This window comes from Solanum dulcamara, chromosome 3 (genome assembly GCF_947179165.1).
Source record: "Solanum dulcamara chromosome 3, daSolDulc1.2, whole genome shotgun sequence".
Classification (NCBI taxonomy): Eukaryota; Viridiplantae; Streptophyta; class Magnoliopsida; order Solanales; family Solanaceae; genus Solanum; species Solanum dulcamara.
Window position 1 is genome coordinate 75446593 of NC_077239.1, and position 19117 is coordinate 75465709.

At 33.6% G+C, this 19117-nt stretch overlaps 2 protein-coding genes across 4 annotated transcripts; one reads left to right on the top strand and one right to left on the bottom strand.

Moving 5' to 3' along the window:
• LOC129882978 (uncharacterized) lies at positions 1-7938 on the top strand. 2 transcript variants are annotated; one of them, XM_055957504.1, is made up of 6 exons: positions 1-584; positions 1093-1304; positions 6154-6439; positions 6525-6610; positions 6716-6807; positions 6916-7938. In XM_055957504.1, exons 1-6 carry the CDS (start codon positions 231-233, stop codon positions 7176-7178), a joined length of 1293 nt encoding a protein of 430 aa, XP_055813479.1. In that variant the 5' UTR covers positions 1-230; the 3' UTR covers positions 7179-7938. The 2 variants fall into 2 exon arrangements, with proteins under 2 accessions (XP_055813479.1, XP_055813480.1); XM_055957505.1 differs by having other exon boundaries at positions 6157-6439.
• Positions 7939-9041: 1103 nt separating this feature from the next.
• On the bottom strand, positions 9042-15265 carry LOC129882979 (protein DEHYDRATION-INDUCED 19-like). 2 transcript variants are annotated; one of them, XM_055957506.1, is made up of 5 exons: positions 15070-15265; positions 14533-14726; positions 13679-13756; positions 12518-12771; positions 9042-9565 (listed from the first exon to the last, which is right to left on the bottom strand). In XM_055957506.1, exons 1-5 carry the CDS (start codon positions 15116-15118, stop codon positions 9457-9459), a joined length of 684 nt encoding a protein of 227 aa, XP_055813481.1. In that variant the 5' UTR covers positions 15119-15265; the 3' UTR covers positions 9042-9456. The 2 variants fall into 2 exon arrangements, with proteins under 2 accessions (XP_055813481.1, XP_055813482.1); XM_055957507.1 differs by having other exon boundaries at positions 9042-9562; positions 15070-15264.
• Between the last annotated feature and the right edge of the window lie 3852 nt (positions 15266-19117).

Genomic DNA, 19117 nt, shown 5'->3' on the forward strand with positions numbered 1-19117 from the left:
TAAATATATTTTCTTATTTTTCCGCCTTCAGAAACTCCGAAAAATCAACAAGTCATTGATGCGAACCTCCAAAAACCTCAAAAACCCTAATCAGTGAAGTCTCAGATTTTGATTTTTTCGCACTTCAATTCGAATCTCATTTCGCAAATCTCTCCATTTTCAGTTGCTGAATTTCACCAATTTAATAGATTTTAGTTTTAAGCGCACCACACACAAATTGGAAGTAAATAATGTCTGGTTCTGGAAGCTTCGCGGTGTCGCGGAGCAATGGCGGTGACCGATTTTATAACCCTCCGGCTATGCGCCGGCAGCAGCAGCAGCAGCAACAACAACAACAACAGTTACAGAAACAGCAACAGCAACAACAGCAGAAGCAGCCGGTTCAGAGAGCAGCTAAAGGTGAGGCGGTTGTAGCTGAAGTGGGGAACCGGACGGACTCGGACGATTCGACTAATACTACCACATTGTCGAAAACGCCCTCCGTATGCTCGGCTTCACCGCCAAGGCCTCCAATAAATGTTACCAATTTGGATCGTTTGATGGAATCTGTTACTCCCTTCGTGCCCGCCCAGCATTTTTCTGAGGTATAAGAGGCTTTTTCTTTGTTGAGTTATTTCATAGTTGGAGAAGAGGCTCTACATTCATTCTCTGAGTTATAAGCTAACAATACAGCTATTGATTTAAAAAATAACAGTTTCTTCTTTTTTTGCTCTGCTTAAACAATCATCAAATGTCGGAGAGCTGCTTATGGATTTATAGTTCTTATTTTTCGTTACACTTGCTCTTTCATATTGGAACAGAATGGATACTGAGGATTCATATCAACCCAACTGAACTAGTTCGAGATTGAAGGGTAGTGGTTGTACTCTCATATTTAGAAAGCAAATGCTGTTTGCTTTGTTTACAAGATCTTAACATTTCTCATTGTGATTTCAAGATTTTATTTTTCCTTCACATTTCTCATATTTAGGAATCAAGTGCAATTTGATTTTTGAATGGCATGGTTAATTGTATGATTTATTCGTTGTACTAAGAATGGAATAGCATCACAGTAAAGAATATTTCTTGTTTTATCATACTTTTGATGGACAGGTGAATGTAAGAGGCCGTAGAACCAGGGAAGCAGAGCCAAATCTATATTATTGCCTTGGGGATCTTTGGGAAGCTTTTAGCGAGTGGAGTGTCTATGGTGTGGGTGTACCAATATTGTTGAATGGGAAAGATTCAATTATACAATATTATGTACCTTTCTTATCTGGCATCCAATTGTACATAGATCCATCAAAGCTGTCTTCACGCGTTGGGTAAGCCAACTTTTGATGCTCTTTTTCTTTATTTGTGCTAATTTGTCTTTCTAATTAGTCTATAGTTATTTGCCATTTCTCTTGATGCTTATTCTGCTTGCCAAATGCCATCTAAACTGGTGGCCACTTCAGCTATCCTTTTTAATTTTTCAATTGCTAGTTTCAGTTTGAGTAGATTAAATTTAAAGAAAAAAAGAGTTTATGTTTGAGTGGATTACAACATAGAATCGCAAGCTGTAACTTGGAAAGGAATCAAGGATTAAGTTAATTGTTTCAATTGGCTAATTCTTTGAGGCGAAGATATTGATTTTTTCTTCTATTTTTATCACATAAAATCTAATTTTATAAGTAACGGGGAAATACTTTGGTTGCATTTGATGAAGATCATTTGAATAGTTTTTTTTATTTTCTAGAAGTTGTGGATGTACTTAACCTTTAATATAGTCAAATTCGTGATGGTAAATTAAATAATTCTCCTTTAATTAACCACAAGCGTATATATGCGGATGTTAAGATGGTATCACATTGGATGGAAGGCATAATAAGCACATGTAAAGGGAGAAAAAATAAAACAGGGCCACTTCAGAACGTTTAGTGACTTTAACAACAACATACCCAGTGAAATACCGAAAGAAATCCCACAATTGGGGTTTGGGAGGGTGGTGTGTAAACAACTTTACCCTCACAATTATGAGGATATAAAAACTGTTTTTCGATAAACCCTCAGCTCAAGTAAAACATGACAAAATAAGAAAGAAAAGAGAATTCAGTAGAGAATACCAATAGCACCAACAAATAATGCGATAACTGAAGCAAAAAGAAACAACATGTAATAATAAAATCGAAGTATAAGAAAATAGGAGAAAAAACAACTGATAAGGGAAAGTAGCTAGCGCGATTACCTACTAACCTTCTACCCAAACATTGACCTCTATATCCTCTTATTTAGAGTCATGTTCTCAGTAAGCTGCATGTGTTTTAAGTCCTATCTAATCAGCTCTCTCCAATACTTCTTCGCTAGATCCACTATAGCCAACCTCTCATATCTCTTCTTGACATATCCAGACCATTTAAGTCGCTCTGCCCTCATCTTGTCCACCATTGAGAGACCACTCCCACCTTGTCCCGAATATCTTTGTTTCTAATCCTGTCTCACATAGTATGCCACACTTCCATCTCAACATCCTCATTTCTATTACTTTCATCTTTTGAATGTGCGAGTTCTTGACCGGCCAACAATACGTCTCATACAACATAGCTGGTCTAACAAACACTTTTTTAAACTTACCCTTGAAACTTGGTGGCACATTCTTATCACAAGACATCGGATGCGGGCCTCCATTTCATTCATCCTGTTCTAATACGATGTGTGACATCCTTGTCTGTCTCACCAGTTTCTTGAATTATAGACCCAAGATACTTCAAACTTTCTCTCCTGGCTATGACTTGAGCATCAATCCTCACTTCCACACCTACTTCGTGGGTAATGTCATTTAACCGACTATTCTCGCTTCCCTTCTAAAAATTGAAGAGTGTGATTACGCAACCTCAATTACATTTTGACCAAGCAATTACTTGGTCAAACCAATATGGCAAAATTGTGTAATTATGCCCAAATGCAGTTACTGACATTCCAAACATGCTCTTAAAGGAATCTATGGTTCCTGGTCTTCTCTAACATGGGAGCAAAAATCGTAAGTAAAACATTAATACACTCATAAAGATTAATAACTAAACTATTATAAAAGGCACGAAAAACAATGTTTGTGAGATCAAAATAGCCTTAAAATATTGATAGACTTTTATACCCTTTTAGTCTAATTCTACTGTAATTTATTGACTGATTTGGTGAATAACAAAAATCCACATTGAAATTGGAGTTCTAAACAAATTCTACTTCTAAATTTTGATTCCCAAACTATTAATACCTTAACTATTCAATGAGACAAAAGAACATTGAAATAAACCTATGCGTCTTAGCTAACTTATCTTATTGATATGAACACTTTTAAAAAAATTAAATAATTCCCTTACCATTTTCTTCTAATATTATTCAATAGAGTCAAAATGAGAAAAAAAACTAATAAAATATTTTTTCTTTTGCTTTAAAAAATAGACCAACTTCAGATAGCTGATTGTTTAACATATTTATAAATAAAAAAATCTATTACTATTTAAATTTACCACGTATCGATTGATAATATATACTTGCTATTATCATCTTTATGACCAACAATAGATTTATGTTAGATGTAATAATACATCTGTGATAATCATATCTTGGGCCTGCCTCTAATGGTTGTTGAATTGATTTGGTCTCAATATCCAGAGTGAATACGCTTTATTATCATTGTAAAACGAACTTTCTTCTTATATATAACTTTTAATTATATATAAATTTTAATAAACGTAATCTATTGCTTGTTCATAAATCCTCTGTGTATGCTCTACCGTCCCCATACCTCACTTTGTGGGATTAAACTGAGTATAATGTTGTTACTTGTTTCATAAATAATTAATTGAAGATCTATGTGCTTTGCACGTAGGTAGGAACTAGTACTAATAAAACAGTAAAATACTAGTTAATATACTCATACTCCATCAGCAGACCTTCATGTTCCACTTGATGTGCTGTTGAGTACTTGCATTTGCCGGTCCTCAATTACCCCGAAAGGAAGCCTTGTCTGTGTGAAAAGATATCTCAGAAGTCAAACTAGTAAGTAGCGGTGTTTCACTTTCTTGCTCTCTTGATCATACTCACTACAAACTCAAGCTTGTGCTGTTAATGAAATAAATATCAGGTAATATGATAAAAAAATAAATAGATAGTAGGTAATACGATCATATTACACTAGTTGAGGCTGTTGTGTTCCAACAGCGGCAGATTCAACGTGGACTTGATGATTAAAATTTGCTCATAACTTGATTTGTGGAAGAAGTTCTTGCAGAGTTATAAGTACCTAAGCAGCAATAACCTCTGTGTTTAGCCGACTCATTCCATGAATAAATCAAAGTTCCATTTGATCTTTGAATAAATTAGTGGTCAGCTTTGTATGTTGCTTGTAATTTCTGTTTTCCTGCTGATACTTGTTAATCTTTAAAAAGTTATAATGAAATGATAAACATTTTTTTGTTGCAACAACACAATTTTTTTTAGGGGAATTTTCGCATATAGCCACTCAAAAATACCTTAGTTATGTTCCATAGCTACATTTTGCTAATTACGATTCGTAGCTACATGTTAGAGGGAGGAGAGAGGCGAGCGAGAGAGAGCAGAGAGTGGAGAGAGCCGAATTGTATATGCATATCTGTCAAATAATTGTATATATGTAACTGGTATACATATGTATTTGTATATCTGGCAAGCGAGATTGGGAGAGGGAGGAGAGAGGGCAGAGAGTGGAAAGAGGCTAATTGTATTTGTATATATGTCATATAATTGTATATGTATATGTATAATTTGTATATGGTATATATATGCATTTGTGTATCTGGCAAGCAAGACTGGAAGAAGGAGGAGAGAGGCGAGCGGCGAGCAAGATAGGGCAGAGAGGGAGGTGAGAGGCTAATTGTATTTGTATATCTGTCATATAATTGTGTATGTATATGTATATGTATAAACGAGGAGAGAGGTGAGAGAGAGGAAGAGAGGAGAGAGGCGACGTAATTACAGCTAAAATTAAGCTGTGAGCCGTAATTAATTCAAATTATAGCTATGTTAGCTAATTAACTAGTATATGTTTGCTTATTTGCATAATTTTCCCTTTTTTTATCACATTTATCATGACTTGCTTGAGCATTGTTGAGATTCTAGTCTGGGTGCCCTCGAAGCTTCATTATTATTGAACTAGTAGCTGTATTTTAGTATATTCCACATCATCTCATTAACCATGTAAAACATTTTTTTCTCAATTGGATTAACATTTGTTTCTGAAAGTAAACGCATGGTTCTCTCTCCTTATTTTACTATTAATATCCTTCTGCTCTGTCAAGGGTGTGTTATGGGGGTGGACTAAACCCTACAGGCTTACCTGTATAGGTTATTCGTCGATTCCCTTGCTTGGTAAATGGTGGATGTACTTTTTAGGGCACCCAGCAGTTCACAAGTTTCTGAACTAACTTATGCAACTCATGTTGGTTCTGCTAATCCTTTTCATGAAACTAAACTTTTCGGTTTCAAGGCAAAATTTTGTATAGACAACTTTGGACTTTTTATCTGTTTGGCACTTCCCATAGGCTGGTGCAATGTTTGTTGTTAGAGATTCATGATCTGTTCCATGATTTTATCATTTCATGGTAATGAACACACACGCCAAATTAGCAGGATTCCTATGTTCTGGGTTTTTATTTTATTGTGATACCTGTGACCAATGTTCTGGGGTTTATTTTATTCCCGTGAGACTGCAACCTGGAACAGCACCTGAAAATGGTTCAGTGAGAAACAGGTTTAGCTTCAGAACTCTAGAAACCCACTTTAGCTTCTGAAGTGGCTAAAGTAACTTGGCACTTGGTACATCTTCCATGTATGATGGTGAAACTTGTCCTTATGGTACTTATCTACATGCTCTCCAGGAGTATGCTGTAAATTGAGGAAGAAGCTTGTTAACATATTATGTATTTTATTCATCTCAAAAAAAAAATATTACTAATGTGGCTGGTTCAAGCAGATTAACTGATTGCTACATGTTAACAGTCTGTTTTACTTGTATGATTGTCTGTTACTGTGAAATTTAATTGGATATTTTAGGTAATGTTTCTTTCTTTCACCTAAAGGTAACTTGAATGTGGTGCGGCTGGGTATTTAACATCTATCCTACTTTGTATCTTGTGCTCCTTTTGTTTTGTCCAGCAGGCCTGGTGAAGAGGGTGATGCTGAATCATCAAGGGAGACCAGCAGTGGTGGAAGCAGTGACTGTGAAGTGGAGAGGCGGTCCATATCCTCTTCTGATGGGCTGTGGAACCAGCATACTCTTGTAAATCTAAATGCCCAACGACTAAATAGACTATCATTGAGCGATAAGACTGTCATGGGTTCATCGAGCAATGAAGCTGAAATTTCCAAGTCTCTTGGGCAACTCATGTTTGAGTATTTGGAGCATGAGCAACCACATCATCGAAGACCATTGGCGGACAAGGTACATCACTTGTTAGTGTTTGAAAAAAATCTACATCTTTATCCTAAACGGGTATTTTGTTCTGCATACTTCTCTTCTTTATCAGATAGCAGTTTTGGCATCTCAATTTCCAGATCTGAAGAAGTGCAGGAGCTCTGATTTACTTCCTTCTAGTTGGATTTCTGTGGCTTGGTATGTTGAAAATTCTGTAGGAGTCGAGAGTAATCTGCAGCATGATGAGGATATTTGAAGCCGTTATTTTGCATTTTAGTTTGCAACTGACACAGTCTATTATAGGTATCCAATTTATAGAATACCCATGGGTCCAACATTGCGGGATCTGGATGCTTCTTTTCTAACCTTTCATGCTTTGTCCACACAATCAAGAGGTATGTCCTGTCCAGTCTCGGTGTGCACAACATATGTCATTGTTTTATGCATGTGTATTTCTACTTCCCGATGCTTATTCCGAAGTAATCTTTTTGTCATTTTCCCAGCTTTGAGCACAGTTCAACCACGCTACCATGGTGCAACTGGTAGGAAAGTTCTTGGAAATGTGAATGCATGCTCAAGAATTTCTTTACCAGTATTTGGTCTTGCTACATACAAACTGAAAAGCTCAATCTTGAGTCCATGTGGACCTCATGAATCCGAGCAAGAAAATTCTCTATTGCAAGCTGCAGACAGTTGGCTTCGGCGCTTGCACGTAATCCTTCCTGATTACCAGTTTTTCCGTCTGCACTATTCTCCATGGAAATGACAGTTGTTGATGCTCCTAGTTTTCTGCTGATCAGTGGGGAGAAGTTTAGATTGTCGGTTCGGTTGAACAGTTTTGAGATCTAGTACCCCAAACTCCGACACCAATTAAAGCTTGGGCAAAGATCCATATCTCCGTTAAGACTTAAGCCTTCCATTCTAGTAGTGTGGAAGGTTCTTGTTTTGACTTGAAGGGGAAAAGCTCGGACAGGCCTGAGAACTCTCAAAGAGTGAGTCTATTTGACTCTCTCAGTGGAAAAGTTGCTTCGTTGTACTTTATGTTTGTTTCCTGAAATGTGGCAGGAATCCTCATCCCTTGTTACCCTGCCTGTTTTGCTTTGCCAGGGTGGCTAAAACATTATTATGTTCTGATATGGATAGGGATGATGTCTTTGTTCAGTCAGGAGCAGAAGTTCTTGACTAGTGATAGTGGCGAAAAATTTGGAACCTGTATTTTGGATTGCACATACAAATTGAGAGAAATACTTCTTATAGTTTGTCAAATTCATACAACCAACATGCTGCATTCTTTCCTTATATTCTTAAATTAGCATCTTTAGATTGCATAGGCCCTGAGGATCCTCAGAATGTTGTGGAGTAACTTTGTTTCAGAAGTTCTTGACTTTGGTCTATGGTACCAAGTATCTCCAAACTTATTATAGCCGTTAATGCCAAGAGCTGCATATGCGAGCTGAATGATTTTCTGAGTTTGTGCTCCGTCAAATGTGCTGCTATTCGATAGATTATGATCAAGTTTTAAGGGTCATATTTCTCACTTTACTTGCTCTTTTTCTTGCATGCTTAGTATATAGTCTTAACTGAAATGATCTATGTAACCCGAGAAGAGAAGCTAGAGAACCAAAGCCTGAAGAAGAGTCGTGGTTCGAAGTATAGGGGGGACTGGTGAATCAGTTGGCTCAGCTCTGAATATTGAGTGAGAAGCTAGAGACCCAAAGCCTGAATAAGAGTCGTGGTTCGAAGTATAGGGGGGACTGGTGAATCAGTTGGCTCAGCTCTGAATATTGAGTGATGAGAACCTGTCTTCACAAACCTGCGGCGCCGCTTTTTCTTCACAGCAGGAGAATCTAGTTCAATGACTTTAAGGGAAGTAGCAACTGCAATGGATTTAGAGATTTAGGTACCAATCTCTTCAGTAACCACGCAGTACTGAGGATTGGATTTGCAACAATGATGAAGCTTTAGTTTTTTCTTTTTCTTGTGTCTATAAAGCTAGTTCAACTTCTTGTAAGTAATTTTATTCAAATAAATTCTACTCATCTCCCTGGGATACCCACAGTTTGAAGGAATAGAACAAATGAACTTTTTAATTGAGAAGCTAGCCAGTTTCATATACAAAGCGCAAAAATGAATGGAATCGTGAGAAGGAAAAACAACTTATTTGCAGGAAAACCTGGTGCCAATATTTAGTACTACTAGACTAAATTGTAGGCAAGACACTAATCCCAATATAATTAACTTCCAACATCGACAATTTTGATTAAAATGTTACAATATGATTTTGTAGTTTTTTACTAACTTGTTTTAGGTTACTTGTTTTAGGTTACTGCACTAGGCAAGCCGTATACATCGAGTACAATCGAGAACTTCTGCAGCAAGGAGTTTCGAACCTGAGACCTCTCATTGAATGAGATCACATGCTCAACCAACTTGGCCACCCTTGTGAGTAAAACACCTCTAAGACTTTTTCGTCCCAACTTATAGAACTCACGTTAGATAATTCTCAAACGACATTCAAGTCATAACCCCATTGAACCTCTATTCACTCTACTTCGAGACTAACACAAGGATAAAATAGCATGAAGCGAGGGACTACAACAACAAAGCTGAAGAAACTTGCACCTGATAGTCATCACAATGAATCGAAAGAATTACATCTAATTTCTTTTGCAGAATGTGACAATAACTGTAAACATGCTACTTCATAATCAAATCATTTTGGATCTAACTATAAGAATGAAGAACTACTGTTTTTAGTCGGAAAAAGTCAAGAAGCCATAGTATAAGCTACATCAGTTGGCAGGAAAAAAGGAAAAAGAATAAGCATGCCAAAGTCACGTCTAAAGCATATCAACTGGACATATCTTCACATAAGCAACCATGTCATCCAAATGGGAGTAAGTCAATAGGAGACGAGGAAAGCTTTAACTCCATCTAACAGCCTCTAGCTGCTAGTAAATTTATCAGCATGTATCGAGGAGCATCTTCAAAGAGCGTCTGTGCTAGTTAGCCATAGAACGGAAAAGCAGCAGGGTGGTTCAGTTTCATAAACAGTCTTCGAGTATGGTGGAGAACAATAGTCCTTTCACGAATTCAGATTTCTGGACCTTCTCTTCCTGATCCTTGTCCGTTGAAGGAAATGCTTGGGAGCTTCTTTGACAGGGATTTGAATGAAATAAAAAGAGTCAAACTTTTTTCAATCCAGGCATATAAAGTTAGGAGATAGCAGGAAATCAAAAAGATAATACGTGCTACTTAGGATATCATGTAACAATCATCCAGTGAGGAAAAGACACAGCTAATATTCTCAACACACTCAAGTTCCAAATTCAGCTCCATGAACACTTGAACCAAAAATCTTCCATGTGAAATATTCATCTTCATAGGAGCTTTTTGATAGTAGTCGTGACCAACAGCCATCAGCTCTCGGCTTGTTGTTTTTTCTAGCTTTCCAAGCTAAAACATTTTGGAGAAAGACCAATCATCTGTTATGTTACTTTATCATCACAAGATTTGCTTCCTGCTATGTTCATTTCAAATAATCTTTATTTCTATCTATACTTTTTTTTTTACACAATTTCAAATAATCTTTATTTCTATCTGTACTTGAGTGACTCATGAAGGAAAAATACTGATCTTGCTAAGCTATACTATATTAAAAGCATAAAGACCCTTAAAATGTTGATTGAACTTTTTCCCTTCATTAAACGTATCTCTTTTAGACAAAATCGTCTTTTCACTCTTTCTTAAATTATTATTATATTAATAATATTTTAAATAATAAAATATCCCAACTATATAAGAATATATGATTTTGAAATTAATTAAAGTTATCGTTATTAAATCTTGACTTATTTGTAACAGGTAAGAACTCTTAATATTTTTAATACTTAAAATTGACTAAAATTTTACTTTTAAAATCTTTCTATTAAAACTATATTATTCTATTATGGTTAAAGTTCAAGAATTACTCAAATATGAAAAACGAATAATAAAAAGAATTTATTTGTAGTGAAGTTTCATTATTAACTTGAGGAAGAGGAGTCCTAAATCTAATAAATTTTTTGGAAGTGCATGGAAAAAAAAAACTAAACAGGCGTGGGAAATATTTAATTTGTAGAATTCATTAGGCTTACACAGTGAAAAATAAGGACTTTTAAACTAATAAGATATACAGGAATAAGTCTAAATTATAGGAAAATTAAATGTCTATTTTTAATATTAGGCGTTTAGTTAATTTTCCTTTTAAATGCAGAATTCTTCTAAGTGTAGAATTTATTAGGTGTAAAATTTATTATATATTTAGTATGTCGTGTATATTCTTCAAAGAAGGATTACATATTATATTACTTATTTCTCAATAATTTTCTTCAGCAAACTCCAACTATCCTTGGTTGTCTTAATTCATCGTCTTTTCAGCCCAGATGCGTCCTTTCTCTATATTTTTATTGTAAAAATTTAATTTCACGCAATGATTTTTTGTTTTGAATGTTGTAAATTATTGTGGTTATTTATTCTGATTTTTGTCATGTAACAAGTTTGATTTTTTTAATATTTATTGTAAAAACTATACTTTCATGCAACGATTAGTTTTGAATGATACAAATTATTTTATCTATTTATTTTGATTCTTGTTATGTAATAATTGTTTCTTTGCATTCTTTTATCAATATGTAGTTTATCAAATTTACGACAAAGAAAAAAGAAAAACGCTATACATTGTTTGAGACACTATACATGAATTTTAGTATTGTACTTTTTCACATACTTCGTAAGAATATAATTTTCTATCTAGGATTTTGATAAAATCTTCTGTAGGATGAATTCTTGTTACATTTTTTATAATGTTATTGATTTTTCTACTTAGTGACTATTTTAATTACAATATTCTGTACTTCATTTTTTGTATACAATCTTTTATATCAACACGACACATACGTGCGACGCACGTACTCTAAACTAGTTCAAGGAAAAGAACATCAGAATAAAAAATAAACCAGCTTCTTTGTCGGTTAAGGTTTAGTTCGGGCTAATGAATAAATGTGCAAATAACTAGAACAATTAGAAAAACGGAAGGCGTTAAACTGATGAAAGGACAAACTGAAGAAGGATGATGAAGGTCGAGAAGAAATCTAGCACAAATGAAGTTAGGAAGAAAAGGAGTGAACTGGTGAATGAAAGCATCAGGTATCAAGGTTCAACCTTTCCTGGTGCTAAACAGATTGGGGAGGATAAACTCAAATGGTGTCTCTCTGACGAATTTAAAGAGAAAATGCATAAATCACCTTTTTATTGCCCTACTGTTCATCTGTGATAAGAAAGTTATAAATTTGGTAGATATCACACAAAGAGAGGTTCCATGAGTTCTCGAAGTTGGCTCTATGTTAAAAACATTCTGACTGAGGCATTTTACCTTTTAGCAAATGGATCTAGAGCATTTTCCATTGCAAGGAAAAACCAAAATCCAAAAACTTAGGGATCAGGCATTGGTATTCCTACCCCACTCCCTGCAAATGGTTGGATTTGGTTTTCTCTCACAATTTGAGATATATGTAAAGTACTCCTACAAATCCAGCATAGGCAAAATTTCTAAAGACGCCTTGTTCTCAAATTCATCTAACTTACAGCGGAGTTCACTTCTGGCATAATCCAGAAATGCAACATGCACAATTACAATAAGGCAGCAATCAAAGGAAAATCCAAGTAACAATGCCCAGTATAGATAATTATCCATTTCCATGAAATCCACTTAACGGAATTCAACCAAGCAAAAATTGACGCATTTATTATTAGTTATCTACCAAGCCTGTGTGCTCCAGTTGTCTCAGCAATCAGTTCAAGTCCAGTTCTAAGTTCAAATTTAGTTATAGCCTATTGTTCGTCAATCAGTTCACAATGACAATAATTGATGAAAAACAAGCTTCTAATAAATGGCAGAATATTAGGTGCTTAATCCTATAGATCCAGCTTTCTTTTGTCCACTAACTTGTCGTTTTTCATCATGATAATAGTTAGTGTCATTTAATGTTGGCAGATAACGAGAAAAAACACAGAGAAACAAACCATGAAGAAACTGTAGAAATTAAAACATAATAACCTTCTTACCTTTCACTAATATGGTCATCTAGGCTGTTCTTGGATAAACTTGGTTCGGCTGAAGTGCAGGGCTGTCTTGTATGAGATCTTTTGGCAGGCTGCTGATTGCCAACAAATGATAACAGTAACTGGTTGGTTTCCATATTTGAGGAAGAACTAACATGGCTGGATTTCTTTTCCAAATAAACACTCAACAACTCTTTTCTCAGTAAGGATAAGGCTGAGAAAGATCCACCATTTTTATGTTTCTTTTTGCAAAGTGCTTAAGCTTGTGTTAAGGAGAATCAACTTAAAGCTTTACATGCTCTATGATAAACAAAATATAACATGTGTTTCTCCTACAGAAAGATGCAAATCCATGCTCAATGAAAGAACTCAAATAAACCAATAAACATGAAAGAGGTCAAAGTTTCTGTATTTTTTATCGAAAAGGATTGATGGCAAAGTTTATAACCTTTGGAAGCAGCAAAGTTCTTTTAGTGCAGCTTTATTAATAAAACTTAATTTTACTGAGACAAAAAGAAGGAAGTTATCAAAAAGGAAAGATGGCAAAGTTTATAATCTTTGGAAGCAGCAAAGTTCTTTTAGTGCAGCTTTATTAATAAAACTTAATTTTACTGAGACAAAAAGAAGGAAGGGCATCCGCCACTACCTTTACTAAACATAATGACTCAGGAATATATTGGAGAACTATGCAGACAGTTGACAGAGCAAAATTTAGTAGCCACTTAACTACTTCATGCCAGTACACCATGTAAGCAAATATCAAGGTCATTATTCCAGATACCAACATGGGAAATTCAATATTATCTTTTTAAAAAGTTTATTTATTTTTTTAAAAAAATATATCAGGGAGGGAGAATGGGAAAAGAGGAAATGCATGTGCACTAATAATGGGATTTGAACCCTCCAACTCAATTGTGGAAGGTAGGGAGCTCAGCAAGTGAGCTGACACTCAACCCCAAGAAATTCGAGATTATCTTCCCAATTAACTATGAAGAACAAGTGCAAGTTTCAAGATACACTGCAACCAAGAGAATATGCAAGTGGTAGAAATTGTAGTAGCTAGATTTGCTATTCTCTTACAATCAGTTATGAAAAATAGTAACTCCTTACTCTATCCGTTACCGTGTGAAACTGATAAATTGGAATATAGGAAGTGAAGGATATTTTTAATATACTTTCATGTTGCACGATGACGTGTGTAGCCATATTCGTTCGCACCTTGGTAGAACATAGAGGACATATCTGAAGACAATGAAACACCAATTATAAAAGAATTCAGACTTCAAAAGGCTAAGTCTGAAAATACGATGGCCATCAGATAATTTCATGCAACACTGAAGTATAACCGTTTGCCCATAAGCAAACTGATCTCAGATTGAGACAGACCACCAATATGTCAAACCGTTGAAGGTTTTTGTATCTAATTCCCAAGATTATAAAAACTGAAGCATGAACTCCCATAATCAGCATGTAATTAGCTTTGACCTGAATATGTATTTGTTTTGCCAAGTATCATCACATAGAGAGAGATACTATTTTGGGGATTTCAGCTCAGTGTAGATTAAATAAAAGCACCTTTCTCCCAAAGCCCTCTCTTTTGCTTGCCAAGTGTATAGAGTTTCATACTAGCTGGTCATATTATATCGAGTGAACTGTCTTTAAAAGCTTACAGGGAACATATTACTTTATTTATTTAGGTCTGCACTACACTCCCTCGTTTGCAGCTCATTTCTTTTTTTTCACGAAACCTGGAAGTATCTTTTTTATGATAGGTAGGTGAGACTCAAACTCAAGACCTTTACCTGATTCAACTGGTTAATCTAAAAGTCTGAAGTTCAACAACTAATGAACTTCAAGATCAGCTCCAGCGGCATATATGAACAACGGGCTCTGAGGGTTAGTCTCCCTATCCTATTTCAATCCGTTCAAGAGCAATATCTCTTCTAAAAATTATCAAACAGAAAGACAAAGCCAAAAATACTTCCAAACATACAAAAGAAAATATAGGTATGGTTTACCCCGGTCTTAGCCTCTATCCGATGCTCACTATCAATGTGACAGCACAATCCAAGCATATCAAAGTCTTCTGAACAAAATGGGCATGCCAAATCCGTCTTTACATTATCATCATGAACATCTTCCTCTTCATCCTCCTCCTCGTCATCTTCTTCTTCCTCATCCTCATCCTCCTCTCCAACATACACGCCACCATCTATTTCAAGATTCAACGTGATTATGCCAATACATGTAGTACAAACAAGTAAAAACACACACACACACAAACCAAAAAAAAAAAGAACAATAAATACCACTACCTCGACCTAAACTGTTTGACACTTTTTATTTCCAAGATTCAATAAAGTAAAATTAACCAACATTCTAAAATATAACTTTTCACGAAATGAAAAGAGCTAGAACAACTAAAAACTATTCTTCCCCAAGTTTCCACATATCAAAGAAAAAAAAATCTTGTTCGATTCAGCTCCTAAACATTCAAAAATTACCAAACAAATCGGATTTCCATTAACAAAAAGAGGATTGAAAAAAGACAGTACCCTTTAAAGCTGAGAGCAGAATTTTCAAATCGTCGTCACGATCATCCATTGAGAGTTTGTTTCCCTGTGCAAGAAGCCTAGAAATGGAAAGTACCCAGAAAATATAAATACGTATATATATATAGAGAGAGACACACAAAAGGGGTTTTAGGGCACTTTCGAACAAGAATTTTTGGTCTATTGAGACCAGAGAAGAAGAAGAAGAATATTTAACCCGAAGAAAATGGATATTTGGGTCGGGTACGAACCGGGTACCAAAATACACGTGGACTCCCGCGTTTTCTGGTCAACTCTCTCAGCAGACAAATAATAAACCTGCAGCCTAACGATTTGTTTATTTATTTATTCAAGTGTAACGCGGTGTATTAAATCTTTCGTTAGTTACTTATAATATAAATATTTTTAAAGGTATATAACTAATTCTTTATTTATAATTTATTTGTCTTTTTTTATTTAACTATTAAAGAATTTATTCTATAATTTCAACATTAAAATTAAAAATTAAAAAATATTTTAATATATTCTATTTAATTTTAGTTTAAGATAATTTTAGTGACTTCAGATGGAAGGAATATTTATTAGTGACTTGATTGATCATCATACATTTTTCATTACAATACAACTATTTTGTTAGCATATCGTTCTTATCCTTGTTATTTTGTTGATTTTTTAAAACATCTATTATATTTGTTGATAAAAAAGTAAAATAATAATGGAATATTATATATTTAAGACTTTTTATTGCACATGGTGTTAGAATTTGCTCTGAATTTTATATTTTATTTGAATTTTACTATATTTGAATTTTATTTTTTTCAAAATAAAAATAAAAATAAAAATCTTCCATATTTAAACAATCCCTTTCTTGGCGGAAAAAATTTAGACTTCCATAAATTAAAGATTCTTTTTTCTTATACATTACCACAACACCATGATAACACCATATTAAACATTATGTTTAGTGATATTTTTTGAGGGAATTTTTTTTTTCTTAATAAGTTATATGCTTGTTAACTTCTGCATTATTCCTTATTATTTTGATTGACAAAACATGGAAGGGTACATTTGGAGATGAAAGGAAATAATTTTTGTTTTTCTTTTTTCCATTTCTTTGTCTTTTGTTACTATTTCTTAAAATATTTTGTAATAATTTTGCTTTTTTTCTTCTTCAAAATAATGAAACATGAGAGGCTTGTTATTTTACCAATCAATGAATGTAAATACACGTAATCATAGTATATCGCCAACCTTGCAACTTCCATTTGATGCTTTAATGATTAATTGTTTTTTTTTAATCAATATGACGTATGGTGAAATAGATCGAGATTTATTTGTTCTTAACTAAAGATCTCATTTGAAATTTCGCGAATAAAAAAATTATATTAAAAGCATTATTATCATAAATGAAACGTATTATTTGTGGAAAACAAAATTATCCGTAACATATTAAATGAATCCAGTCACAAACTAGCTTGACCCTCGTGCATGCTTTAAACAAAGCCATAAAATAGAACGAATGAAGTATTATTTTTGAAACTATACAGATTTATATTTTAGTGTGATGCATTCATTTTCAAACTATTTTATTACTATTATAATACAATGGAACATATAAAATGGAGGAAAAAAAAGAAATATATAGAAAATAGAAACAAAAACAAGAGATTAGAAAGAGGAGAATTTATAGTGAAAAGAAGACTGACCATGCATACTCCAAAAATTATTTCAAATTCGTTAATTTAATTGATTTCTATTATATATATATATATATATATATTTTATTTTTTTATTTGATATCCGAAGATTCGACTAAATTCGAATCACATACTGCAAGACTCATTTGGAGATGGCGATCCAATAGAATTTTTTCCATACTCCGAGCTTGAACCCGACATGTAAGAAAAAAGAACCAAAATTGTCCCTTATTTTTTGGCGGAAAAACCTGAGAAACCATTGTATTTGGCTTTATTTGTCAGTTGGACCCTTCTACTTATCAATTTATCAACTGAACCCTTAAACCCATCAGAACACAATATTTTAAACCTTTTTTTCACCGAATCAATGCGCATGTAATAGAACTGATTACATATAGAATTTCACGTCATTTTTTAATAACAACACGTAAGAAATTAAATATTAAAAATAAAAATAAAAAATCAAATAAGTCACTTTTGCAATTTCGGAATATTTACAAATAGCCATATTTTTCATTTTTGCTCACAAATTAAGCATCAAATTCACGTCAAATGGATGGATTTCATCCCCATTTGACTTGAAAAGAACTTCACCAACACAAACATAACAAGTCCCAATCACAATTTTAAATTAATTTCACAAATTTATAAAATTCATTTGTTGTTCTTCAAATATTTTCAAATTTATCAATGGAGTTTTAAATTTTTCAATACCACTCTTCACTTTAACTTATATCAACAACTACTCTTAGAATCTAAGTAATAACAATGGACTCAATATTTTTAAAATCTACAAAAAAAATAAAATTTAAAGGGGGTGCGGGAGGGGGTAAGGCGGCAGGTCGAAGAAGTTAAGGGATGGGTTGAGTGGGCTGAAGAAGAAGGTGGAGCAGCCCTCGCTGGAGAAAGAAAAAAATTGGGCTGGAGAAGAAAGAAGTTGGGGGTGGGGGCGGAGGGTAGAGGCTGAACAAGAAGAAAGTTGGGGGTGGGGGTGAGGGTGAGGGGAGGGATGATTGAAGAAGAAGATGGGTTTTTAAAATTTTTTTAAAATTGATTATTATCATTTTCTAAAATAAAATATTGTATTTGCTTACTTTAAAATGTGTGTAAATACGCATTTGTCCAACTCAGCAATACTAATGCCATATAAGGTAGGTCAGTGGTCAGATAGATTTAAAATATTGTGTTTTAATGGGTTTAAGAATTTAATTAACAAACTGATAAGTAGAAAAATTCAACGGACAAACGAATCTAAGTATAAATGTCTCTCAAGTCATTCCGTCTTATTTTTTTTTAGTTTAGATAGAACAATTTTTATTTTGTCTATGAAGTACTTTTAGTCCACCTAAATATTTTGTGTTATAAAATCAATACTCATCAGCAAATCAGATATTTGGAGATTCAAAACAAATCAAATGCAATACATAAGAAGCTATGGACAAATTTGTATCTAAATTCGAGATTTGAGATTCGAGTCATGAGTATAAATTTTTTTATTAGAAGCAATAACAATAATATATTTGATGAAATCTCACAAATAAATTGAAAATGCGATTTCAAAAATAAGTTATACAATGAACAAATTCGAATTAGTTGCGCTGTAACCTGACTAGCACACACAAGGTGGAAAACTATTTTTTTGTTTGGAAATTCACTGGACGAAGTTCAATGCAAATGCTTTCTAGTTTGTGAATTTTGTTAAATAGGATTCAGATGGTTTGGGTGGACTAAAATTACACTAATTTAGGGTCCATTCGGCCATACGATATTAAATTATGAGACGAAGTTGAAGTTTTGTTTGAACATGCGATTTGAACTTTTTATGTTGTATGTTTTTTCACTAACATAAAAAATTCATAAGTTGTATAACTATTAAAATTGTCCTAATTCTTTATTCAATCTTACCAAATAAACAAAAGTTTATAAAATCGCATAATATGCTATTAGCAAACTATACCATTGTGAAATTAATACCATTGTTGTGAGTTTTGTCCATTCAATATAATGATGAAAAATTATTTTTTATTAAACATTAATTTGAATGAAGTAGTAAAAAATTTGATAAAAAAATAATGAATTTGGTGAATTAAATGGTAAATTAGGAATTAATTTTATTTACATATAAAACAAATGTAAGTAGATATAAATGTGGGGTTATTTTTATAAAATATAAATTTATGGATCAATTTTTATATTTAAAAAATTCCAAATCACAATTTAAAATTCCCAAATCATAATTTTTAAAAAATTTAAAATTTCATCTCACGTGAAATCAACCTAAAAAGGGGAAAAAAGAGGATTATTACTGCGCTATATACAAGATCAAGGACTAGTTCGAATTTAAAGTAAAGAGT

What these genes read in the sequence shown, in the direction of transcription:
- LOC129882978 (XM_055957504.1), top strand. Translation starts at nt 231, where the DNA reads ATGTCTGGTTCTGGAAGCTTCGCGGTGTCGCGGAGCAATGGCGGTGAC. An exon ending in CCGCCCAGCATTTTTCTGAG is followed by an intron (nt 585 to 1,092) that starts GTATAAGAGGCT and finishes TTTGATGGACAG; the next exon opens with GTGAATGTAAGAGGCCGTAG. An exon ending in AAGCTGTCTTCACGCGTTGG is followed by an intron (nt 1,305 to 6,153) that starts GTAAGCCAACTT and finishes TGTTTTGTCCAG; the next exon opens with CAGGCCTGGTGAAGAGGGTG.
- LOC129882979 (XM_055957506.1), bottom strand. Translation starts at nt 15,118, where the DNA reads ATGGATGATCGTGACGACGATTTGAAAATTCTGCTCTCAGCTTTAAAG. An exon ending in TCTGCTCTCAGCTTTAAAGG is followed by an intron (nt 14,727 to 15,069) that starts GTACTGTCTTTT and finishes ATCTTGAAATAG; the next exon opens with ATGGTGGCGTGTATGTTGGA. An exon ending in AACATGAAAGTATATTAAAA is followed by an intron (nt 12,772 to 13,678) that starts ATATCCTTCACT and finishes ACACAAGCTTAA; the next exon opens with GCACTTTGCAAAAAGAAACA.